General features: G+C 44.4%; 1 protein-coding gene and 1 long non-coding RNA gene across 4 annotated transcripts in view; one reads left to right on the top strand and one right to left on the bottom strand.

Moving 5' to 3' along the window:
• The window catches only part of RPS6KA3 (ribosomal protein S6 kinase A3), a 95,713-nt gene that overhangs the window by 37,152 nt on the left and 32,425 nt on the right, over window positions 1-26,136 (top strand). For all 3 annotated transcript variants that reach the window (XM_069945776.1, XM_069945775.1, XM_069945777.1), the window contains exons 3-9: window positions 6,465-6,581; window positions 8,314-8,395; window positions 17,738-17,818; window positions 20,045-20,124; window positions 21,730-21,836; window positions 24,202-24,239; window positions 24,680-24,822. In XM_069945776.1, the coding sequence (XP_069801877.1) occupies window positions 6,465-6,581; window positions 8,314-8,395; window positions 17,738-17,818; window positions 20,045-20,124; window positions 21,730-21,836; window positions 24,202-24,239; window positions 24,680-24,822 (648 nt within the window). The remainder of the gene's footprint in view (window positions 1-6,464; window positions 6,582-8,313; window positions 8,396-17,737; window positions 17,819-20,044; window positions 20,125-21,729; window positions 21,837-24,201; window positions 24,240-24,679; window positions 24,823-26,136) is intronic.
• LOC138767906 (uncharacterized) overlaps window positions 24,592-26,136 on the bottom strand; it is a 10,728-nt gene continuing 9,183 nt past the window's right edge. The window contains exon 3 of the long non-coding RNA XR_011358877.1: window positions 24,592-25,401. This is a non-coding gene — a long non-coding RNA (uncharacterized lncRNA). The remainder of the gene's footprint in view (window positions 25,402-26,136) is intronic.

Below are 26,136 nucleotides of genomic sequence, written 5' to 3'. Positions count from 1 at the left end.
GTCATCCTGAACTTACAGCACATATGTGATTATCTCACCCGTTTAGAAAGGCCAACGTGTGATGATGAATGTGTTGACACGACTGTCTGTGCTATGTGACATCCTTTGTAATCTGTGAAAACACTTAATGCTATCATATAGCGCTCACACAAGGTCTGCGATATCAAGGTTCATTCCACAGCACAATGTCATGGTGGCATCTTTATGAAAGAGTGTGTGTGTGTGTATATGATGTGTGTGTGTTATATAATTTAGTTATACAGACTCCAGACTTTTCACTTGTTTTATAATTAGGGGGATTTGTCATAGAATTTTTTTCATGGTGGCCCCGATATCTATAGATGGATAAACAACTCTGTAGATATGTATTAAAGGGGTTGTCCAGCAAAAAAATAAAAAATTCTTTCAAATCAACTGATATCAAAGTTTTTATAGAGATTTGTAATTTACTTCTATTAAAAAATCTCAAGTCTTCCCATACTTATCAGCTGCTGTATGTCCTGCAGGAAATGTTTTATTTTCAGTCTGACACAGTGCTCTCTGCTGCCATCTCTGGCCGAGACAGGAACTCTGTCTCAATTCTCTATGAATCCCCATAGAAAATTTCTCCTGCTCTGGACAGTTCCTGCCTCGGCCAGAGGTGTCAGCAGAGAGCTCTGTGTCAGATTGAAAATAAAACTTTTCCTGCAGGACATACAGCAGCTGATAAGTACTGACATTTTTCTATAGAAGTAAATTACAAATCTATATAACTTTCTGACACCAGTTGATTTGAAAGGAAAAGATTTTCGCTGGACAACCCCTTTAATAATCCACTCCACTATTTGCACTACTTTATTTGGTTACATTGAAGTTCCTCTTTTAGAATTGCACATTGTTTTATGAGTTTTAGAATTAAATTTTTCCTCTAATGGTTTATGTAGTGAATACTATGTGGCAGACCAGCCCTACAGGTCTTTATTTGTTGTAACAACACAGACGGCACTTTCTTTTACGTCTTCGGTAGGACAAAGGTTACCTACAGAATGCAGCCAAGCAGGAATAGTATGTCGTATAAAGTTGGTGAGCAATGATGTTTTTATTGGTTTCCACTTTTCAGGATCACTTGGTTGTAGGTCACAGTTGTAGGGTTGATAGATGGATAATTCTCTGATCTTTGCAGGAAGGGTGGATAAATAATATGCTGTCACATATAGTAGATTCAGGGAATTTTTGCATTTTATAATTAAACAAAATTGTATAGTATGGTACCGTGTTAGCCAGAAAAATCCATATCGTGGTAAATACTTGAAATCAAAGTATCTTAGGAGTGATGCCTTTATTGGCCAACAAAAAATTTAGAGCTTTGAGCTTTCGGGATTCACAAGATCCCTTCGTCAGACAAGTTCACAAATGAATGACTTACAGAAACAGCACAACATTTTAGGGATGTTACAAGCCAGAAGGGAGAGACATCTGTGAATGGGGGGGGGGGGGAATATACATCACATAGATAAGCCAGTGCAATAAAAAGGACTTGTTGTAAATTAAAGCTTATTTGGAAGTCCAAGATTGTTGGTCAGTTCAGTCTCATCTGTGGAGTGTGTCCATGTAGTGGGTCATAAATCCAGGTGCCAGGTTTAATCCATGTGTTAATGACTGGAATGTTTTTATCAGTTTGAATTCCCACACTTTCCTCTCTCTGTCACTCTGGAAGTGACCTTCGAGGACCATAACCTTTAAATCTGTTATTCCATGGTCCAGTCCTGAGAAATGTTGGCCTACAGGGGTGTTGAGACTTCTTTTTATTGTATGTCTATATAAGTTCATTCTAGTTTGTAGTTTGTTTTGTTTCCCCAATGTAAATCCCTGTGGGCCATTGTGTACACTTTATCATGTAGACCACATTGGAGGATGTACATGAGAAAGCATTGGTGATTGTTTAGCCCCGCTGTGTATTGGGGATGCGGATTGTGTTCGTTTGCAGTATGTGGGGACATGTGCTGCATTTTCTGTTGTTGCAAGGTAAGGTGCCAGTCTCTGTTGTTGATGTCAGAGCGCTTTTTACAAGGAGGTTTCTTAAATTTGGGGGTTGTTTGAATGAAAGAAGAGGTAATTCTGGGAAAATCTCTGTCTGTTGTCGCTCTGGAATATTGGTTGTAGTTCAGCAGCAATCTTTTTTAGGATCTTCATATGAGGGTTATAGGTGACCACCAATGGCACCCCGCTGTTCTCCTCCTTCTGCTTATATTCCAGGATGCTTTGTCTTGGAATTCTTTTGGCTCTGTGGATCTGTTCATCAATGGTTATTGGGTGGTAGCCTTGTTTTAGGAATGTCTCTCTTAAAGATGATAGGTGGTGTTCTCTATCTTTATCATCAGAACAAATCCTAATGTATCTGAGGGCTTGGCTATAGATGATGGACTTTTTTGTGTGGTTTGGATGAAAGCTGTTCCATTTTAAGTATGCTGGGTGGCCTGTAGGTTTTTTGTAGATTGATGTTTGCATGGTGTTGTTTTCCATAGGTATACTTGTGTCCAGGAAATGGATTTGGGATTTGGAGTAGCTGAGTGTGAGGTTGATGGTGGGATGGAAATTATTAAAGTTGCTGTGAAAGTTAAGCAGTTCCTCTTCCGATGCTGTTCAAATTATGAGTAAATCATCAATGTACCGGAAATAAGCTAGAGGTTTGATCATACAAGTATTTAGGAACTCCTCCTCCAATTTACAACAAGTCCTTTTTATTGCCCTGGCTTATCTATGTGATGTATATTCCCCCCCCCCCCCATATTCACAGATGTCTCCCTTCTTACTTGTAACATCCTTAAAATGTTGTGCTGTTTCTGTAAGTCATTCATTTGTGAACTTGTCTGACGAAGGGATCTTGTGAATCCCGAAAGCTCACAGCTCTAACAATTTTTTGTTGGCCAATAAAGGTATCACTCATAAAATACTTTGATTTCAAGTATTTACCACGATTTGCATTTTATAAAAACCCTTTTAATGTTGGCTTTTGCACTCAATGACTACTATAGTTGGTCTGAACATAGACGTATGTGAGGCTATGTCACTGCTAGTAGAAATGTTATAGGATCAAGTGATGAAAATAAATAACAATGAATGGGACTAAGAACATGGCTGGAACAGAATAATTATATAGTGTGAGTAAATATTCTGTAAAATATGGCTGTACCTGAGCAAAGCAGATGAGTAGTGCCGTTTGACCTATGCTGGTATTGACCTCCAGAAGTCGTCTAAAGAAACTAGTACTGTATGTACACCTGCTTGCTTACCTGTAAACTTGTCAAAGTGATATAAAAAATACATGTAAGCTCTTATTTAGATATGATTTATGGTTAAAAAAAATGCTAGCTAGGCATGTTAAATAAGGCTTTGTGCACACTGGCCTGCCTTTTATAGTTTATTTTTGCTCCTTTTCACTACAAGAATAAAATTTTCTGTATTTGAGAAACTAAAGGGGTATTCTCAGATCAAGTGTTATCCCCGGATCCCCAGTGGAGGTCTGACCATCGATACTCCCACCAATTCTGATCAAAGAGGGGGTTACCTCCGCCAGTCCTGATCAGAGGCATACCCCCACCAGCCCTAATCACAGAGGCATACCCCCACCAGCCCTAATCACAGAGGCATACCCCCACCAGTCCTGATCAGAGGGGTATCCCCACCAATTCTGATCAAAGAGTGGTACCCTCACCAGTCCTGATCAGAAGGGTACCCCCACCAATCCTGATCACAGAGGCTTACCCCCACCAGTCCTGATCACAGAGGCGTACTCCCACCAGTCCTGATCTCAGAGGCGTACCCCCACCAGTCCTGATCTCTAAATGTCCTCTAAATGTAATACATAGCTGGCTAAGTGAGATTTTTCAGCAGCTTTTGATGTAGGAGCCGTTCCTGACATCACCTTGGCCTAAGATCCTATTTTTCCTTTACTTTGGTTAGTTCCTGTCGGGACCCACCTTTTAGGTTGTGTTGCAATAAAGTCTATTATGACTGGTGTGAGCCTTCCATGTGTATAGTGTTTTGTTCCCACCGTTTTTAGGGGCCCCTATTTTATCTCTTTGGAAATGCCATTGTTATGTGATTCTAAATGTACATGAATGAATGTAGTGTTGGGTAACCTCATACAAAAGTTCAGTGTTAAGGGAAGGAAGTGCTGTCACAAGACCCACATGGCCCAGAGTCACATTGTCTCAGTCATCAGCCAGTTTGAGGTCAGAGTAGCGTTGGGGCTGCTTTGTTCACCATTTTTTTACACATTTCTGTCATAATTTCTTGTGGTTATGTAAAATGTTATGAGCCATGAACTCCAATCCTTGTGGCTCTTAGATCATCAGAATGACTTTGTGCGTGGATAATGTGTGAGCTGTGTCCTCATCAATGCTGAACGCTTTTTATGTTCTATATTAGGTTGTATGACTAGTGATTTCTTCCCTGCTAGAAAAATTATACTTTATACTACATCTCTTAAAGGTCCTTTCACTTACCTCGGAGGTAAATCGGTATTCCAGCATACTCACTGCGGGTCCTTTTGAGTGTCATAGTCAAACAAATTATACTAGTGACTATGTGGTCTGTTTCTTGAACATCTACTATTTTGTGGTAAACATGATAGACCTCATATTTGAGCACTCAAGAAACAAAATATATATTCGGGAAATAGAACATGTTCAATTTTAGGCCCCGCGGACTCTGCTAAGATTAGTGTGAGGGCTCGCTGGCCTCTGCTCTCTGCTCAAAAAAATTTACATGTCAATTCTTTGAGCTGAGAGGTGCCGAGAGCGCAGGCATGTGAGCCCCCCTTCAAACAGATAGAAGGCAGGATTCGGCGCAGAGTCCATGCGGGGGTTGCGCATGATATCTTGGCGCCGGTTCCATAGTGTGAACAGGGCCTTAGACTGTTCAGTCCATTAATCTCAGTCCATCAGAAGTATGCAGGTGTATTCGACAGCCATAGACTGTATCCATGTTTTCCAAGACTCCATCTCCAATAGGACATTTATTTCAAGGGTAGCCAGATAAATGACTCCTCATAGAGTCAGATATGTGAATGATGCATAAAGTATAAGCCATTCCTGTCCCATTTCAGTGGCTCTGTGGTTACATATCTTGCAGTACTAGGGGCGTACCTTGGCAAATCTATTTTGGTTTAGCAAAATGTGTTATAAATCTGTTAATGTAAACTGCTGGTAGGTGTTGTCCACCATGGGGGTAGGTGTGAGAATAAAATGGAAACCCAGTGCCTCCATACAAAGAATAGAACAAGTAAAGGTAGGCCTAGTAAGCTGTGGGCTGGATCCCTGCTCTGACTAATCAGCCGTATTGTGACATGAATGGGCATCTAGTGACTTGATGTGCAGCTCCTTTTAGCTGCTGACTGTAAGAGGCTGGCTCTAAGATGAATAGCACATCCTGGCACCATAGAGGAAATACACTTGGCAATGACATTACGAATAGCAGAGTATGAAGATTGTGTAGCGTGTCTCTCAATGTGCAGATCTCATCTAAGCCTAAATATATCATTGAAAAGCAAGGGAAAAAATGAAGAGAAAAAATAAACATAAAGGGCACCACGGGCCTGTGTACAACTAGCAGGGTTTAGATTGGATTCTTATCCATTCTGTAATCTGCCTTCTCATGCTAGCGCTACTCTTCAGATGAAGCTGTGGTGCTCTGCAGGGTTTCCATGTTTCATTAAATCAAAAAACCATCTCGCCAAACTGAATCCGCAGCTAGAGACTGTGACCGAAGATTAGCAATTCCCGAAATTGTCACACAGTCCATTGAAATCTCCAGGAGAGAGAAATAATCAAAAGATACATTGGAAACGCCGTACTGCAAAAGAGCATGTGCTTCACGTGTATAGGACTCTGGAGGACAATGCTGCTGATAGCTTATTGGCTCCTTGCCTTTCCTAGTATACCGATTACATGTAAACTGGCCTGGTTAGTGGATGAGAACACCCAGCAGACACGTTTTACTATGACTTGTTTTTTCCCTTCTGTTGGCAGATGGTGTGTTATAATGCCATACGTTTTGAAGGTTGTGACTTTGACTATACAGTGTTATACTGTTACCGTGCTGTATATCAGTAACTGCACCAGTCGGCTGCTTGACGCCACACTACGCAGTGATTGGAGCATGTATCCATATATTGTGTAGCAATGGCGACTAGTTACTGCAGCTGGTCTCCGGTTCACTTTAACGGGACCTGAGCTGCAGTTATACATTGCAATGGCTACACAATGACCAGAGACCAACTCCATTTACCGTGTAGTGCAGTATCAAGCAGCACGGTGCGGGCTGTCAGCTCTGACTGGGTGTGGGTGACAATACAGTGCTACTCATTTAAGAGCCTTCAATTGTCATGCACAAGTAGGCATTACATGTACATCTTATTGTGCTGAATTTGCTTTCTTCTGATTCCTCTTTTTTTTTTTGTTTTGTTTTTTTTATATCCATAGGATGAAGGAAGTATAAATGAAATTGCAATTACACACCATGTTAAGGAAGGACATGAGAAAGCAGACCCCTCACAGTTTGAGCTTCTCAAGGTCCTGGGACAAGGCTCATTTGGAAAGGTGAGTGTGAAGATTCATCCAGCCTTTTCATCCAGACACCAGCATCCAGTAATAAGAAAGCAGAGAAGGGTTTCTGAGGATTTTTAAGGGAATCTGTCAGCTGCGATTCATGTTCCAAACTGCTGACACTGTAAAATATAAGGGCTAATTTGGGTCTGTAGTTGAAAACATGCAAGTGCTATGGCCTTTTAAACACGAGGAGGACAAAACAAAAGTGCAAAAACGAAAAGGGGATGAGGAGGCAAGGAGTTAAACACTTCCTTCCTGAACCTTATTTAGCCCTTCAACATATACAGTGGTACCTTGGTTTAAGAGTAACTTGGATTGAGGGTGTTTTGCATGAAGAGCTTACAGTTTTTCAAAATTGTAACTTGGTTTAAGAGCTCACTTTACTGGGTGGAGCGGGGGAGGGGCATGGTCTGCATAGCGGGGTCTACCACACTGTACTCTGACCCAGGAAGTCTCCCTCACCTTCCGAATCATAGCAGATCCACTTCAGGCTGGGGCCTTCTATAATGTGCCTGCGCTTACACTAAGCCATTCACACTGCTGTATAGAGAGGTTTCTGTCACTGTCCTCCTGCACAGCTCTGTGATTATCATTTCCGGATTGGTCCATGCTGAACACACACCCTTCCCCATTGCTGTCATGTGACCACACAGATCTCTGACAGCAGCCCTGCTTTTCTATTCTACCCTGTTGTACTACGCTACTGCATTATGGGGATCTGCCGTACCATCCTGTATCTAAAAACTGCTGCTGTTTTTCAGCTTTATGCACTTACTATACATTATACATCACATGCTGATTGCTATACAGTACAGTAACTTATATTATGACATATTACACTATTTATTTATTTTTTTTACATGTTTGGACAAAAAAAAATCATTATTTTTGGGGTGTGGAACCAACTGTCTGCTTTTTATTGATTTCCTATGGGAAAACTTGCTTTGGTTTAAGAGTGATTTGCATTACAAGCAAAGTCCCGGAAACCTATTATGCTCGTAATCCAAGGCACCCCTGTATAAAGGTTTCTGCTTTATGGCCGCTCTGTTGCAGATTTGATACATACTTTGAATTTCACTTTTTGCAGTGCATGGGCTTTAGTCTTAATCTGAAGGATCCTGATCCCTGGTGGAGGTGACCAACATGTGCTGATCTTAGTAATTATGTGTTGCACAGCAACCATTGAAATCAATAGACTATTTAATGCACGAATGACCCAGATCCTCCAAAGGGGAAACTCTCTGCAGCGCTTTTCCACTGTGGTTAATAGAGGGCTGGTTCCCAGTAAGGGACTCCCCACTATATAGCATCCATTTGTTTTAATGGGCTACGTGACAGAGGTTGTGTAAGCAACCTAAGGGGCTACGTCAGTGTGACATCTATTCCCAGGATATCCCTTTATTAAATGCAGGCATGCACAGAGCAAATTGACCTTTTACCACTGTAAGAAATAAAATAAGCTCTGGTAATACGGAGCAAGAAAATAGATTAAAGTGAATTTGTGACCTATCAGGTATGCCGGTGTTTACACGTCTCCAGAAGAAACGTGGCTGGAATAGACCTTTTACCTGGACAAAGAATTGGATTCAGCAAATATAATATCCCCAACTACTGTGCCACTGCTTCCCAAAGGGCCGCTCTCTCTGACTTATAATATTAGACAATAAATCCTTGAACTTTTCTATTTACTTTTAATAACCACTGTATCCTCTCTTTATTGCAGGTATTTCTTGTGCGAAAAATCTCAGGATCTGATGCTGGGCAACTATATGCAATGAAAGTATTAAAAAAAGCCACACTTAAAGGTAAAATCGCATATCTTTTCTTTGACCAGATCCATTGAAATGTTCTGGAAGTCTGTTTCTGTGGATCCCTACACTTACAGCTGCATGTTAGTAGAAGTGCAACCTCATCTGTAGCATGAAACCTGCAATAAAAACTGTGCAGTCAAGTTACAACACATAATATATTAAACAGTCACAGCAACTGGAAACCAGTACAAGTCATTGGACTGCTCACACCCATGTGCTCACCTTACCAAACAGCCACTAAGGCCTATCAATCCAAGCTGCCATATGTTATGTAGTATGTGTTGCATTATATATGGCATGCGCAGAAATAGATACATATACATATAGTGCACACATACTAAAAATGGTTGCCATTTGACTGGAGATCTGCTGTCTGCTTCAGATAGCATTACACGTGTTGTTTGTTGATACTGTAGAGTGTTCACATTCACTGATTTGCAATGCTACATAGCACCTTAGTGCTTTTCACCTTTATACACTGAAGGTTTTATCTTCTATGTTTAACTCAGGGCATCTCGTGTATATGTGTGACCCACCACCCCCATCCCTCTGGGTTCCTTTGTTTTGAGCTGTACTCTATCTCTGGTGGCTCCAAATAGAATGAATGGAGCTGCGGGTTGTCACCAATCTCCACAACATCACAAGATCACATTGGTGACCTCATTGGGCTGTGACCTTGGCCGTATGCATTGACCCCAATGTGGGAACTTGGCCTAAGGATTGAACAGCCCTCTTATAGAGTTAGCTTATATATTTATGGTTAGAAATCCCCAGCAGTGTGGCATTACTTGCTGGTAAATCTTACATAGTCATTTGGCTGCTGTGTGTTTATGAGCTATATCTCTGGGTGTAAGCTCACATATCAGACATCCTCTCCAGCATAGCCTCCAAAATATCTTAATCCGTGATATGATTCATGGGCAAAGTATTCTGAACAGTATTGCATTCTAGGGAAGGCTATCATCACAATGCAGTGTAATATTTTGTCTGACTAGTATTGTATTGACGCTGTTCATGTGTCATTTCAGCTTTCTCAGTATTGCTGGCAATTTCACCCATGAGTGATAATGGATTATCAATAAAAGTGCTTTGTATACTGAGTAGCCTGGACAACTGTATTGGATTGAATGTAGCTGAAAATATCAGATATTGCTGACTGTAAATGTTCATTGAGTGCGCTACTAGTTTATTATTCAAAGGTATCCTGCAGTACTGAATTTTTAACCCTCTGTTCACACAGTGAACAATGTCATCGCTTCCATTTATGACTGCTTCGGATAAACACAATCCTTCCATTGACCCATTTGATCACAATGAGGTTTATCAGGGTTGCACTGTTTTTTGACAGCAAGAATAGATCAGCTGCCTTTTGTAACTTTTGCAATGGTCTTGAAACAAATCACGCTGAAAATCGCCCTAATGATAAGTAAAGGTGCTGGCACATCATCCAGCACTCTTCCCAAACATCCCCCTGTACCCTCCGTGCCCCCCTCTATTAGACCGTATTCTTACTTTTTTTTTTTTTATAACTGTAATATTTATTAAAGTTTTCATATAAACAGTAAAAGAATGCAGTGCACAATAAACAGCGGTAGTATAAAGCAATCTGCAGTATGCAGTATAATCGTGGACATGTTTCAAAACCGCAAGTACAAAAAAGGTCAAAGAGTCAAACTAAGGTGAACACCATAAGGACCTACAGGGGAAGACGTACATAGACAATAAGACATCAAAGACATGTTGAGGGGGAGGAGATGGGGAAGGAATCGGGAAGGTAAAGAGGGGGTTGGAGGGGGGGAGGGGGGATCAGTTCTGGAGTCCATCAGGTATAACCCTGTTGTGAACAATACCCGTCCCATGGGGCCCATACAGCCTCAAAGGCAACCACACTATTATTCAGCCTTGCCGTCAGTGATTCCATCGTTCGTACCTCCTTAATCCTTGCGACCAAGTCAGTAAGGGAGGGAGGGAGAACTGACTTCCATTGTCTAGCGATCAAGGTTTTAGCTGCTGTCAACATTTGCAAGAGCAGCTTGGTGGATTTCTTTCCCACCGACTTAGGGGTCAGGTTAAGGAGGCAAGACACTGGGTCAGGTGGAAAGGGGTGTTGCAATACTAAGGAAAATACCTCGCATACGGTGGTCCAATAAGGCCGAATAACAGAGCATTCCCAAAAAACATGGTATAAAGTCCCCACCCCAGTATGGCACCTCCAGCACAGGGGCGATATGGATCTGTTTAGTTTGTGGAGCAACTCGGGGGTGTGGTACCAAAACATTAGCAATTTATATTGGGTTTCTTTGTAGGTAACACATGGAGAAGACTTAGCCGCCCTGTCCCAAATAATTTCCCAGTGCTCAGGGGGTATTGGTTTGGCCAAGATCGTCTCCCACTTAGTCATGTATGTGTGCCGGACTGGTGAGTCATTTACTGGTGAGCCCAATATCTTATATATGTCGGAAACAAGACCTTTCACACCCGGGCCGGCTCTGACCAGTTGTTCAAAGGCCGTGGGCTTAGAGACCGTGGTGCTACCTATGTGCGTCGACATGAAATGCCGCAACTGCAGAAAAGTGTAATGCTCAGAGGTGGGCAGAGCCCGTCTCTCACATAAATCGTCAAAAGAGAGCAGGGAGCGCGTCAGAGGGTTCACAACATCCGCAAAATGAAAGAGTCCTCGAGAACCCCAAGCCTGTACCACCACGGACTCCAAGCCCGGCCGAAAAGCCGGAGTGAGAAGGAAAGAGACCAGGGGGGGAGCTGTGGAAGAGAGTTGAAATCGCTTAGAGCAAGTGTCCCAGATATGCTTAGTGAATCTGATAGGCCCTAAGAGTGATCGGGGCAAGGGGGTGACAGGGTCAGGAAGCCACAGGAGGGAATTTGGGTGTATGGGGGCCAGCCACCTCCTTTCTATTGCCATTCATTTGCTGTATGCATGGTAGGAGGACCAAGATGGGATAACCCTTAGGTGCGCTGCCCAATAATAATGCAGAATATAAGGCGTCGCCAACCCCCCCTGAGTCTTACTGGCCATCATGACAGTTTTGGGGATTCTATGGCGCTTAGAGTTCCATATAAACCGGAAAATGGCGGTTTGGATCGCTTTTAGTTCTCGCATAGGGACTTTTACTGGTAATGTCACAAAATGATATAGTAATTTGGGGAGGATAGTCATCTTAACCGCCGCTATTCGGCCTAGTAGGGAGATAAAATGTTTATTCCAGGACAATAGGAGGGATTTCACATTTCGGAAGAGCGTGGGATAATTAGCTAGGTACAAGGAAGAATATGAGGAGGTGAGGCGGATACCCAGGTACCCGATGGAGTCGCAGGACCACCGGAAATGGAAATTGGCTCTGAGGGAGCGAAGTTCGTTTTCGGGCAAGTTTAATGGAAGAGCCTCCGTCTTGGCAGTATTCACCTTGTACCCAGATAAGACCCCAAAGTCTTGGAGCAATTTATGGAGGTTCGGGAGAGTGGTGGGTAGATTAGTTAGGGTAAGTAAGACATCATCTGCAAACAGCATCAGTTTGTATTCCATACCCCTAATGTGTACCCCCTGGATATCCGTACTGTTTCTGATGGCTGCCGCCAGAGGTTCTATGCAGAGCACAAACAGTAGCGGGGACAGGGGGCAGCCCTGGCGGGTCCCATTGTGAAGGGAGAAAGTTCTCGAGAGTTGGTGAGGCATTTTAATGGAGGCCGTGGGGCGGGAATAAAGCCCCTGGAGGGCTGTAACAAAGGGACCTGCAAAGCCAAAAGTCTGAAGAGTTTCAAAAAGGAAGGGCCAACCAAGGCGGTCGAATGCCTTCTCCGCATCAAGGCTTAGTATCAAGGCTTTATCCGCTTGTAAGTTAACCGCATCTATAATGTTGGCAGCCCGTCTAGTGTTATCCGCTCCCTGTCGACCCATTACAAAGCCCACTTGGTCCTTATCCACCAATCCTGGTAGCCAGAGATTAAGGCGGTTGGCCAAGATTTTCGTGAAAATCTTCAGATCAGCATTGAGCAGTGCAATGGGCCGGTAGCTGGAGCATTCTAGCGGGTCCTTGTTAGGTTTGGGGATAAGGGTGACCAGGGAATGGAGCATAGAGGGGGGGGGGGGAGTCTCAGAGCCCTCCATGAAGGAATTAAACAGGGATACTAGCCGCGGGCCGAGTTGCTCCTGAAAGGTCTTAAAGTACAGATACGTAAATCCGTCTGGTCCCGGCGAGCGTCCCGAAGGAAGATCCTTAAGCACCCCAGATAACTCCTCTAGGGAGATTGGAGCATTTAATTGCTCAACCGCCTCCTGGGAGAGTGTGGGCAGTCCACACTGTGAAAGGAAGGCTTGTATTTGTCTGGCTCTCGCTGCAGGATCAGAAGGAAGGGAAGAGGGTAAAGAATACAATTTTGAAAAGTATCGCTCAAAAATCGAGGATATGTCCTTAGGGTGAAATTTGGTACGGCCCAGGTGGTCCCTAAGGGCCTGCGGAGACTGAGCAACCGAACGGTCATTTAGCATACGTGCCAGCAGGGTATGAGCCCTATTCCCCTTCTCATAGAAGCGTTGCTTCGAGAACAGGAGCAAGCGTTCCACTTTGTGTGTAAGGAGGTCTTTCAGTTTGGCTCTGGCCGCGATCAGTCTACGCAGACCCCGGACAGATGGCCGGGAGGAAAGAGCAGCCTCCAAGGCACTAATCCTTGATTTGGTCTCTTTAATAGCCTCTAATCTATCCTTCTTCCCTCTAGACCCCAGGGCGATGCAGTGGCCTCTAATAACCGCCTTATGGGCTTCCCACAGGGTAGACTGGGCAGAGACCGAACCTTCATTCTCAGCAAAGTAGGTCTCAATACAGTGTTGGATAGAATCTTTTAGAGTCTGTGTTTTCAATAGCGACTCATTGAGACGCCAGTGACAGTGGCGAATAGGGGACAGTAGGGAAGCTAGAGAGACGCTAACCGGTCCGTGGTCCGACCAAGAAATGGGGTCGATATTTGAACCTTTGAGCAAACGCACTGTAGGGATGTTGCCGAAGAGATAATCAATTCTCGTGTGTGTTTGCCTAGGGTGGGAGTAGAAGGAGAAAAGTTTCTCCCCAGGGTGCTCAATGCGCCATAGATCAAAGAGACTGTGTTGTCGGATTAGCTTCCGAAACTCAGTAGAAAGCCGACACTGGTCGGGAGAGGGTGGGGCGCCAGAGATCGAGTGCCTATCCATCACCTCAGAAAAAGGGAGGTTAAAATCGCCTCCTAGGATCCATGGCGAAGGAGGGTATCGAGAGAGGCGCCTGAGGACCCCGCGGAGAAAGGGAATCTGCTTCCTATTAGGGGCATAGACGTTGCATAACAGTAGAGGTCTGCCTTGGATGGACCCCTCAATTATGACATATCGACCGCCGGGGTCTGAGTAGGTCGTCTCCACTTGTAGGGGACAGGTCCGGGAGACCATGATGGCTACACCCCCCCGCTTACAGCCCATAGAGGCAGAGTGAACTAGTGGATATGAGTGTTTGGCAAAGTTAAAGGTGGCGGAGGCATCAAAATGAGTTTCCTGTATATATGCTATATCGGCTTTCTGAGATCTTAATTCCTGCAGGAGCAGGCGTCTCTTCAGATTGGAGTTTAGTCCCTTAACATTAAGTGTGACAATCTTAGCCATAAGAAGTGTAGGGGGAGAGGACAATGCGTGTGCAGTGAGACTCACCAGACCCCATCCAACGGGCTCCAGGTAGTGGGAAGTCAGGAACAGTGTCGAACCAGGGCAGCAACCTCCAGAACTGTAGGAAAAAGGAGGGGGACACAACAGTGGGAGAGACATGGAGGGAGGGGACGAAAAAGACAACACGATAAACACAAAAAAAAACACATTGGTACAGTAAATCAATTAAGAACAAGGGCTCCCATAAAGGAAAAAAGTGGCTGTGAGCCAAAAACCCACGCAAAAAATGCATGGGTGGGAGCAATAGGTCCTTCCTCTGTCACCAAGGAAAAGGAGTTCGGGGAAGGAAAGGACAGAGGACAAACGCTCCTAGGGAAGCGGGGGAGCCAGGCAATGAGCCCAGAGGGAGAAGAGAACTAAAGACAGCAACCACACAGCAAACGGAAACCAACAGTGTGGGTACTCCGTCCTTGCAGCTTTGTAGCTCATAGTTGGCAAAATAGTACAGCCCATCAGGGGTGTGGCAAAGGTCCCGGCATCAGGAGAAAAAAATGGGAACAAGGGAAATGGAGGAGGGGGAGTCCCCAAAAGTGGACGGGAAGTAGCCTGCCATCAGCGGCCGCTCAAGGAGGTGATGAAGGGTTTCGGGGATGAGGCCTCTGACGCTTCTGTCGCACAGGCCGCCAGACCTCATCCGGCGGGGGTGGAGGAGGTGGGGCAATCACCCACTCAGAGATCTGCGGAAGGGGGATGTCCAGGGTTTCACAGAGATGCGGCAGGTCCTCCAGGTCACGTAGAGTGGCCGACTTGCCGTCCCTCCTGGCCGTCAGGGAGAAAGGAAAGTTCCAGCGGTACGTTGCCTGGTGATCCCATAGGACTTGCAGGAGGGGGCGTAGAAATCTCCGCTTCTGTAGAGTGACCCAGGCAAGGTCCGGAAAGAGCTGAAGAGGCGCTCCATCAAAGTCAAAGTCCTTCAGGGAACGTGCTTTGGTCATAATGCGTTCCTTTAAAGCAAAATCGTGTACGCAGCATATCACATCTCTCGGGTTGCCGTTAGCTGATTTAGGCCGGAGAGCCCGGTGGGCCCGGTCCAACTTTATCTTGTGGGAAGCGGGTTCCCCCAGAATTGTATTAAATATGGCTTCCAAAGTGTCCGGAAGATCGTCAGCCTGGGTCGCTTCCGGTAAACCCCGGACTCGGATGTTATTGCGGCGTCCTCTATTATCTATATCCTCTAGATGGCGTTGCACGTCATTCAGCATAGATGATTGGGCCGCTACAGTGGTGTGTAATTGGGCTATGTAGGCCCGAGTGGCATCATGTTCTTCCTCAACACCCTCAACCCGGTTAGTAATGTGCTGGATGTCTTTGCGAATTTCAGAGATTTCGGTTTTAAACGCTTCCTTAACCTCGGCTATCAGCAGTTGGAAATCATTTTTGGTTGGTAGCTGAGATAGAAGTCTATGCATGCCTCTCTGTGATTGCGGGCCAAACAAAGAGGAGTCAGAGTCTGAGTCTCTGGAGGTCTGCCAGTCATTAGTATCAGGGCAGGCATCCCTGGCAGTGTCTCTGGTTGCGGGCTGGGGTGGAGGCTGTTTAGGTGCTTTCTTCCTCACAGTGCCAGCCCGCCCCTCCTCATGAGGTTGAGGGGCAACAGACATAGCTGGCTGTAGCAAGACAGGGATAGAGGAGGGGAGGGGAGCAGCTCCAGCCACAGGGAAGTGGGCCTCCTCAGTTAGCAATATGCCCCCTGATGTTGTGGGGGTAAGCTGTCTTGGAGCTGGGGTGAGAGAAGCCGCAGGGGGAGCAGCCAGGTGGAGGGTAGGCAGTCTCTGCGAGGAGGAAAGGGGCTGCGGAGTGACTGCGGCGTGTCCCCTGGGAGAGCAGTGCTGCAGGCAAGATGACGCCTCTCCAGCAGCAAGAGCCGACTGAGGGGACCTGCTGTTTTCCGAGCCTCCCCCACTCACCCGGCTCAGCAAGTTCGCCCCCCGGAGAGTCCTTGGAGAGGAGGCCTGCGAGCGCCTGGTGGTCCGAGCCGGCAGCCAGGAAATGCCCGGTCTGGATCCCGTACCTCTGCGCCGGACACGTGGGCAAGATGGCGCCCGTCTTCCTCCTCCCTGCTGAGCCGAGCGCGTCAGAGGACCTCTACTCGCCTGTTCCAGAGGGGTGAGCGGATGCGTGATCGGCGGGTCCGGCGGTGAGGTAAGATGAGCCGGGGACCGTGTCTGGCGGGTGGAGACCGCCTCAGCCTCCGACGGGGTGTCCGGTAGGGTGCTGCTGCTGGGCCCCGGAGCTAGGAACCGATCCAGCGTCTGGGTACGGCTCCTCCGGTGGGTTTCCGGTGTGGGGTGCTGCTGCCGGCCTTTGGGGGTCTTCCCCATGTGTAGGGGGAATCTTTGGGGGTGCCGGGAAGGCTAATTATGGGCTGATTTGCAGGCCACAGGACGGAGCTCCAGCACCACGCGTCTGCTCACATCGCTGGCTCGCTCCGCCCCCCGTATTCTTACTTTTATGAAGTCCTGTGCTGTATGTAAATTGCAGGCAAGTAGTCACGGTGGGCGTATCTAGTCATGGTTCTGGGCGGTTGAATTGCTGTAATCACAGCAAGAGGGGCGGGATTGAAAGACCTGCATTCCGCTGACGTCACCCGGGGTCTGCGTTCCACGTCAGTGGCACGGCGACATTAGCATGCCGCGTATGCGCTGTACGGTGAGAGAAGATGCTGACATACTGCGCATGCGATGCGTCCTGAAGACGGCAGCATGCCGCCAATGTGGAACGCAGGCCCCGGTCAACATCAGCGGAATGCAGGTCTTTCAATCATGCCACTCTGGGAGTGGTTACAGCGATTCCAACCACCCAGGACCGTGACTAGATACGCCCAGCTTGACTACTTGCTTGCAATTTACATACAGCGCAGGACTTCATAAAAGTAAGAATACGGTCTAATAGAGGGGGGCACAGAGGGTACAGGGGTATGTTTGGGAAGCGTGCTGGGTGATGTGCCAGCACCTTTACTTATCAGGGCAATTTTCGGCATGATTGGTTCCCTTTAAAGAGAGTTTTTAGGAAAACCACAAAGAGAAACTCATGGCTCTGCGTGTTCTAAACCATCAAATCATGGCATACTTACCTTTTCCTCTGACGCTGCAGCTGTGTTATAGTTTAGTCAATGCTCCTGTGTTCTTCCTCATTCCTATGATGTCCCAGTGCCCTCTGGTATTACCTGAGCTGGAAGTCATTCAGGAGAAGGAAGAACAGCGCAGGAGTGGAAACTGGCAAGTATGATCATCGCAGCATTGGTATTCATGACCGCTTCCTCCCTATACTGTCCATAGGTCGAGCACTGTCAATCATTGCCCGCTAGAGGGGTTATTAAATATCAGGGACTACAGAAGGTGCATACATAAATTAATGGGCTAGTGATTTAATTAAAACTACTGCAAGCAAGGACAGCACTGGAATCGGGCACCCATGACAGAATAGACCTCCTTTAACCACAATATTTTATGTAAAGATGAGGATGTGTTGGATTCACCATTAAATTGTCAGTTGACCTGCTAACGTAGTGTGATATGAGAAGACAATATGATCAGCATGGCTAGTAGCTAGTAGAGAGGGGTTTTGGGTGGAAAGGTGCTTTCAAACTTCAAATTGATTTTTTTTTTCTCTCTCTCTCTCTCTCTAACCTGCAGTTCGAGATCGTGTCAGAACAAAAATGGAGCGTGATATTTTAGTGGAAGTTAATCATCCGTTTATTGTCAAATTGCACTATGGTGAGTAATAGATTTCTGAACGCTGATAGAATCGCACCAGCTGGTAGAATGTCACGTCTTGCTCTCACGTAATTCCTCTGCTTCTTGTTAACAGTTACGCTCTATGCAAATGTTAAAATGATCACCACCTATTAACCCACAGGAACATGTCCTGTCTGTCTGAGATTTCCTCCAAGTATAGACTTTTTACTAAACTTTGCCTGTCTCTCCTCTCACACTGGCTTTGAAGTCCTCTTAGGTTTTTACACAGTTGCCACTTCAATGTGAATGTTCTGCATGTAGAAAGCAGCTTCTGTTTTCCTTCACATCTTTTTAATTACAGTTTTATACAGATGGTACTTTACATAAAATATCATGTATACGTTTCTCTTATGGATTGTTTTGCAAACTTAAAAGAAAGTACCACAAATTCAAAAGAAAAACTAAATATGTAGATATGAGACAACATAGTAATTTATATGTGGTTTGTATAAAGATGGCCTGTGGGTTCTCTTCACCTGTCAGTTTTTGTAAACTTGTGTGTTTATAAAATACCAGTTCTGCCGCATGATTTCTTATAAAGCTTTGTTGTACTGTTCCTCTGTTATTTTCCCTCGAAATGTACTAATAAATTGACTGCTGGGTTTGTCCATACCCAGTCTGACATTGTCCAGTCTAAGCTGACAGCTGACTGCAGGGACACACTTCCTTTGACAGGGGAAATGGTAACTCCCATTTATCTAGGTATCCAGATAACTAAAGAACAGCACTTATTTTGTTGCAAAAGGTTTTCTAGGATAGTTTTTTATGGGGAATACAGGTATTTGCTAAAGCAGACATGTCAGGATTGCTGACAGGTCCTCTTTGTACATAGGGGTATTACCATCACCTGAACTTTTGTTAGGTTATGGGAAATGCAAACGAAAGCAATTTTTTCAAATGTTTTACACTTTCCAAACTGCTGACACTATTAGATCATGGAGACACATGGTAGCCTTTATTTATCCATTTATGCTTCCGGAATGTAGAAACATGATAAAGAGGAGTTCCTAAGCCCCTGCACTGCTGCAAGATAGTGTCTCCTCGCTCCCCCTGCTATACCTGACCCTGCTCAATTGTCAGCTAGAAACTAAGCTTTAGAAATAGGAGGGAAGTGAGGGGTCATTCCAGTTTGCCGCTGATCAGGGGCTTGAGAGAGCTTCTTTTATTCTTTGCACAAGAAATAAAAGCATTTTTAAAAGTTATGGCAGTACAGACAGATATGTGAAAAGTACCATGTGTGGTCTTCACGTTTAATGTGGTCTCAACAAATTCCTATCACATACAGATGCTCTGAGGCTGTTTTCCACCCAAAAAATTTTTTCAGCTATTTTTGAACCCAAAAGAAACATGACAAAACGAACCAAGGCCATTTCATCCATATGTCCAATGTTTTCTTGTTTCTTTTTTTTTTTTTCTGTGTTTGTTTCACTCCTGGGTTTAATACAAATACTGACTATAATTCCTGCCGATACACACAGAACTTGGATGTTCTGCTCGCCACCTACACACGGCAGCCTGTTCCAATGGCCTCCAGCAGGGTGCCCGTACTGTTCTCTTGCAGTACAAATGCTTCCTGCCTTGATGGGGTGTTGGTCAGACGACAGAGAGTAGGTAGCTCTGTAAGAGCCCATAGGGAGTGAATAAGATTTTCAGAATAAAGGCTGTGTACATTACTTTGACAGACTGCACCTAATGTATCCAAAGGGCCCCATTCACTTGGCAAGAGAGACCTTTTGGAGTAGCCCAGGCTTATATGCATCACCGCACCTTTGTTCTGTATGAGTAGACAACAGTATGTTTACTTCAGCGTGGAAATAGCAGCAGACATGCTGACTGGGTCGAGAAATTTAGTGGAAGCTGCAAAATTTTATATTTTAAAAGGGCGGACAGACGCTGAGCCTCTAATAAATATTTATGAGCTTTTCTATTTGTAGCGGCATTTGATAAATGCATTACATTACTGCTGAGCAGTCTACTACTAGGTCCAGTACGATGTGAGAGAGTACAAGATTTTATCCCACTGTTTGCCTTAGGATTATGTCAGTAAAAGTTATTAATGTATAAAAAAAAAGTACCATAATATAACCTAGAAGAAAATCTATAAATGATACCCTTCTAAAATAGTCTGTGTTTAATTCAGATAGTGCTTTGGTGTGCATGCTCATTTGTTCAATATGATTTACTCCTCCTATAATCTTTTTTCAGCTTTCCAAACAGAAGGCAAACTATACCTAATTTTGGATTTTCTCAGGGGTGGGGATTTGTTTACACGCTTATCCAAAGAGGTAATTTTTCCCTTTTTACTAACATTATTCTAACATTTCTTGTGAAAGCAGAAAAGAAAATGCTATGAAAGTTAAATAGCTGGAGTGTTTTGTGAGTTGCTTTTTTTTGTATGCCTTATACACAGTGGGGAAATACAATGTGAAAACTGTTCTTACACTGTGCTTTTCAAAAGAAAAAAAGAACACAGAAAATAACTATAGGGCATTGTGTACTAAACTAATACATTGACTTTCTTGATTAATATTTTTGTTTTCAATAAATTTACTTAGGTCCTCATACACTTTTAGACTTTTGATGGCTATACCCACTCGTGTATAGTGGATATGAGGATCGGGCATGATGGACCCCTTTGTTTCAGGAGAGATAAGCTGCAGCGTGAGCTCTCTTGCTTCGGCTTACCCCTTCCCATAAAGGACACAAGAACACTCAGCCATGCTGAACGTTCCTGTTTATGGGGAGGACAGATAGGGGCAGTTTATCTGGTGATTCTCTTCTCTGAAAGGTATCAGCTGAAGGGCAGAGGAGCTTATTCTATACAGCATCTAAATGACAAAGTAGAACCTTGTGCTCATATCTGGTGAGCAAATTCATTTGCCTGTTTTGCATTTTAATATGAGTAGTTCTTAAAATACAAAGGGAAAATATATATTCACCTAAAGCGAATCACAAACCAGCGAATTATATTACCAATCGATTTTCAGTGGGCAGCGAATCAGCAAAATGCAAAACAAGCAAGGTTTCCTTACCCTCTGCTAAGAGGCTGAACTATACTTCATACAAAATATTATTTATCAGGCTTGTAATAAGATTTCTCTACATGTTATACCACCCAGCAAAAGGGGCATTACTCATCAGCTTATAAAAGGTTAATCTGCTAGGCTAGGACATAGCTGTATGTAAAAGTTTAACCTACTAGGGAGGGACATTCCAGCTTGTAAAGGGTTAAGCTGAGTGTCGCACACAGGAAGCATGCAGTAGTCACTGTGCACCGAGGAGACCGTTTACCTCTTTTAGGCCTGATTCACACATCTGTATTCCTGCCCATAGCTGCAAACTCACAACTATAGACAGGTCTACAAATGTGCACGCGTAACCATCTGCAAGCTCTTTGCACTTGCATGGACCTCTTGATCTACCATAGGTGATTTGTGTCTTTGCAACGTTGGGCCAACTTTTAATGGATCTGTTTTGTTTTTTTTGCCTAGTTAAATGTACTTGACAATTTTATATTATCATCCCATATTAATTCATGAGGTTTCTGAAGAGGTGATGGGTCCCCTTTAAGTTTGTGCGTTACATGAACCAATGGGCAAACGGCATCCTGAGATTACTTTTGCAGTTTTCATTTGCGTTAAATTTGAAATGGGATTGTATATGTCCAAAAAAAGAAACTAATAAAAGCCAAGTTGTGGTAGCACACACAACCTATGGACAGCTGTAGCTTAATTTCTGGAAGAAAGCAGTAAAAGTAGGTAAGAAAGGATAAGTAGCCTGTTTATATTCAGACTATTGTTTGAATGTCCATTATGTTCAACTGCAGACTGCGGTTTATTATGGAATACATACAGTATGGTGGGATGTACTGAATATTCTTTCTGCTTTAGGTAATGTTCACTGAAGAAGATGTGAAATACTACCTGGCTGAATTGGCACTTGCTTTAGATCATCTTCATACACTTGGTATAATATATCGGGACCTTAAACCAGAGAAGTAAGTGCTTAGTATATATGTAAATGCATTGTATATGGAAATAAACATTCAATGCCACTATTAAAGGGAATCTGTCACTAGGTTTAAGCTGCCTTAATGTGAGCAGCACAAATTAATGACAGAAATGCTGAACAGCTCGATGCATTACTTCATTTTGTTAAGCCGTTCTCCTAATATGCAAGAGAATAGGATGCTTGCCACATCCCTCCTCCCGCCCCCAGCTGCTGATTGACTGTTGCTGCCTATACACGGCATGGATAGATAACTGTCAATCAGCAGCTGGTGGGCAAAGGGTTTTTTGTGTCTCATGAATACTGAGGACTACTGGGCTCACACACATAATGGAGAGGACTACTTATTGTCCATGTTATTCAGGAGGATATTGCTGGATCAGCTGCACAGATAGCTGTGATACATCGTTCTGTTCAGCTTCTCTGTCACTTAGATAGGACAGCATAATCCTACTTACAGTCTCTTTAAGATTTAGTCATATACAGTTGTTCCCAATTCTTTTAGCTGTGCTATACTCTTGGGATAAAACTTAACCAAGGAGACTGTTAGGTTAGGTATCAGGGCTCCAGACTAAAAAATTTACCTGGGAGCCATTGGCTCCTAACCTGAAAAATTTAGGCGCCAAATAGAATATTTGGTCGCCAACATTTTAAACCATGTAAAATTAATGTTATGTTAAATGGGACTTACTGTGTGCAGAGGCCACGACAGCATCCTCCTCCTTTAGATGCTTTCTTTTCTTAGTTTGAAAACGTTCAACATGGAAACTTGCAACTTGACAACCATATCCAGTCTGACTCAGTACTTCAGCTTCACTTGGCTAGCCTTTTAATGAGGCTTACTCTTCTGAACTTGAACTTAAAGGGAACCTGTCGACCCCCGTACCGGGGTGACAGGCTCCCAACCCCCCGTTAGAACCCCCTATACTCACCTCATCTTCACCCCGCTTCTGAAGATGGTCGGGGTCACGGAGATCTCAGCCGCTGCAGCCCGGCGTGCGCTGAGAGATGAGTCCAACGCTCATAGAGAATGACGGGAGAGTCCAGCGCTCCGTCATTCTCTATGAGCGTTGGACTCATCTCTCAGTGTGCGCGTCAGGCTGCAGCGGCTGAGATATCCGTGACCCGACCATTTTCAGAAGCGGGACCCGGCGCGATGAGGTGAGTATAGGGGGTTCTAACGGGGGTTGGGAGCCTGTCACCCCGTCACCGGGGGAGACAGGTTCCCTTTAAAAGCTTGCAACAGTCTATACATACTGAGCTAGACTTATGACTGCAGCCATAGTGACCCCCCACAAGATGTGTATATAAATAGATATATCTCTCACCTAGTGACTAATGCAAGTGACCCCCTACAATACAGACACCTGAGGGGCCCTGATAATAATAATTGTGCATATATCTATCTCCCAGTGTCTGCAGCCAGTTTGCCCTACACTTATAGATGGCCCCCTCCCCTTATAGATGACCCCCTCTACCCCCATTATAGATGACCCCCTCTACCCCCATTATAGATGCCCCCTCTCCCCCCCCATTATAGATGCCCCCTCTCCCCTCCCCTTATAGATGCCCCCTCTCCCCCCCCATTATAGATGCCCCCTCTTCTCCCCCCTCCCCTTATAGATGCCCCCTCTCCCCCCCATTATAGATGCCCCCTCTTCTCCCCCCATTATAGATGCCCCCCCTTCTCTTCCCCCCATTATAGATGGCACTCTCTTCTCCCCCCATTATAGATGCCCCCCCTTTCCTCTATGCTAAGCAGTATTTAAAAAAAAACAAACACACAAACTCACCTGACAACCCGCTCCCCCGGCGATCCTCTTCTTCTTCGGACGCTGTCCCCGGCTGATGCGCGGCTGCCGGGGGTGTCCCGTCCTATCCCCGGCAGCGCGGCGCGTCAGTGAGCTCCCTGTACGCCGGGGCTGGGACTTCTGACACAGGAAGCGTCTCTGACGTGCGCTTCCTGTGCCGGAAGTCAGGGCCCCAGGCAGCTCACTGATGCGCCGCGCTGCCGGGGATAGGACGGGACACCCCCGGCAGCCGCGCATCAGCCGCGCATCTTAAAGAGACAGTGCGCCGCTGCCGGGGCCAGTCGCAAATGGCGCCCAGATTAATAAATCTGGGCGCCATGTGCAAAATGTCAGTCGCATTGGCGACCATTTTGGTCGCCATCTGGAGCCCTGGGTATATGCTTTACAGAGAGGTAACCCGCTATGGCACAGTATCCGAGGGCTCCCCTAGATGCTGTCTATAATATTTAGTTGAAAGATTTGCGAAGATTGATATGTTTTATAAAGGACAAAAAAAGTACTAGAAGTGTCAAAAGCATGCTAATGCTGAATTTTTTTCTTCAGTATATTGTTGGATGAAGAGGGTCACATCAAGTTGACAGGTATGTACAAGTAACTTTTTACGTTTTCTAGCTTGATGACATTTTGAAGATTATGATTGCGCTCCTAATTGTTCTGTCACTTTACATACAAGAGAATTGTATAATAAACTTAAAAATTAGCTATCACCACTCTTTACGTGTTGCTTTTGGTAAATACTTATATACTTCCCCTTGAAATTCTGGAACATTTTGTCTCGTAACCATATGTTTTGCTCTTGTCATTCCTCCTAAATGTTACTGCGGTACAGGAGTCATTACAAAATTATTTATTGGTTAAAATAAATGTTCACGTTTCACTTTTAGTAACTTTTTGTTACAATGGGAAAAATGTGTGATTTTTTTTTTTTTTTTTTTTTTTTCAATATTCCCTTTGTCCTTTTTATTAGTCAAAAATGCAAAAACATTATTGTAACTACATTTTGTTTTTTAAATATTATTAGACTTTGGGCTTAGCAAAGAGTCTATAGACCATGAGAAGAAAGCATACTCTTTCTGCGGGACAGTGGAGTACATGGCTCCGGAGGTTGTAAATAGACGTGGCCATACACAGAGTGCTGACTGGTGGTCTTTTGGTGTTCTCATGGTAGGTGTTTTCCTTCCTAATGCTTTCTTTATAGTATCCTTACATCATCTATCGCCATATTTTGAACTGGTCTTGGCAGTATAAAATGTTTTGTTATAATAATAACATGCATGTTAGTAGGTATAATTGATTCGCTGGCTTCTGATGCACCTATCTCCAGAAATGTCAAACTGTCCAGGGATATCCAGTCTTCATGAAACTCATTTTCCCCATTGTAGCCCTTTGCAGGGGGTCTACCAAGTCTTCTAGATGTAGGATCCTGTCTAGATCTGATGTCCGTGTCCAACGTTAGAATAGTGGGTGGTTCTGTGGTGTGTCTTTTTCCAAGCACTATGCATAATTTGGGATCTTAGCCGGGTCAGTGGTTAACTGTATTGACATGTTTTGTGTCGGAAGTGCGTGTACAAGTACTTACAGATGGCCTTAACAGTATGTGGGGAAATGAACCTAATTCCTCTAATATGCACTCAGGTGTCGACCATCTGCTTATGATACAAAGATTGGGAAAGGGCTTGTAGAACTTGCCAATTCTGTGTCTTCAGTCTCCAACATTGGTTGGTCTTTAGTACTTTACTGCACCTTTTTGTACAAAAACAAACAAACAACATAATACTCTAAGGCTGTAAAATGGATAGTTTCCTTTTTTTTTAAATGTGACTTATTTATGATTTTTGGCCATGATATTCATTGTAAAAATTTGACATTCTAATTTAAAGGGAATCTTGTCAACTACTGGGCCCTACCTAAGGTGCTAACAGTGTGCTGTAGCTGGCAGCCCTCAGTGAGCATGGTGCCTTTTTTGTTAATTTTCCGTGCAGCGGATTTGTACAATTTTATGTCTCCTACTGTACTAAAGAGTCACAGAGCAGTTGTTTGTGCCACACTCTGGCATGCATCCTCCTCCCTCTTCATGAATAATCAATGCTGCCCAGCCTCCTGCTCGCTCAGCTGTCAGATTGCAGGTCAGTCCTGTGTCGGCAGTTTGTCTGAAAGAAACATTCAGGTATAATTGAATCTCTTCTCCCTAATGTGTTGGAGCTGTGGTCTAGGGGTAACTTACCTGTCTAGATACCTGCCAGCAGTTCATTGTCTGGTCCAAATCCCCTGATGGAAATTAAATGGATGTCATTTTTAAGACTATGTTCACACACAGTATTTTTGCTCACTATTTTGCAACCAAAACCAGGAGTGGATTGAGAACACAGGCTATGTTCTCACACTGTTAAAATTCAGTGGATGGCCGCCATTTAATGGCAAATATTGGATGTTTTAAAATAACAGTAATTATTTGCTATTAAATGGCTGCAATTCACT

Source organism: Dendropsophus ebraccatus, chromosome 11 (assembly GCF_027789765.1).
Source record: "Dendropsophus ebraccatus isolate aDenEbr1 chromosome 11, aDenEbr1.pat, whole genome shotgun sequence".
In the NCBI taxonomy this organism is placed as follows: Eukaryota; Metazoa; Chordata; class Amphibia; order Anura; family Hylidae; genus Dendropsophus; species Dendropsophus ebraccatus.
The sequence above is the reverse complement of the archived record's forward strand: the minus strand, read 5'-3'. Positions and strand labels throughout refer to the sequence as shown.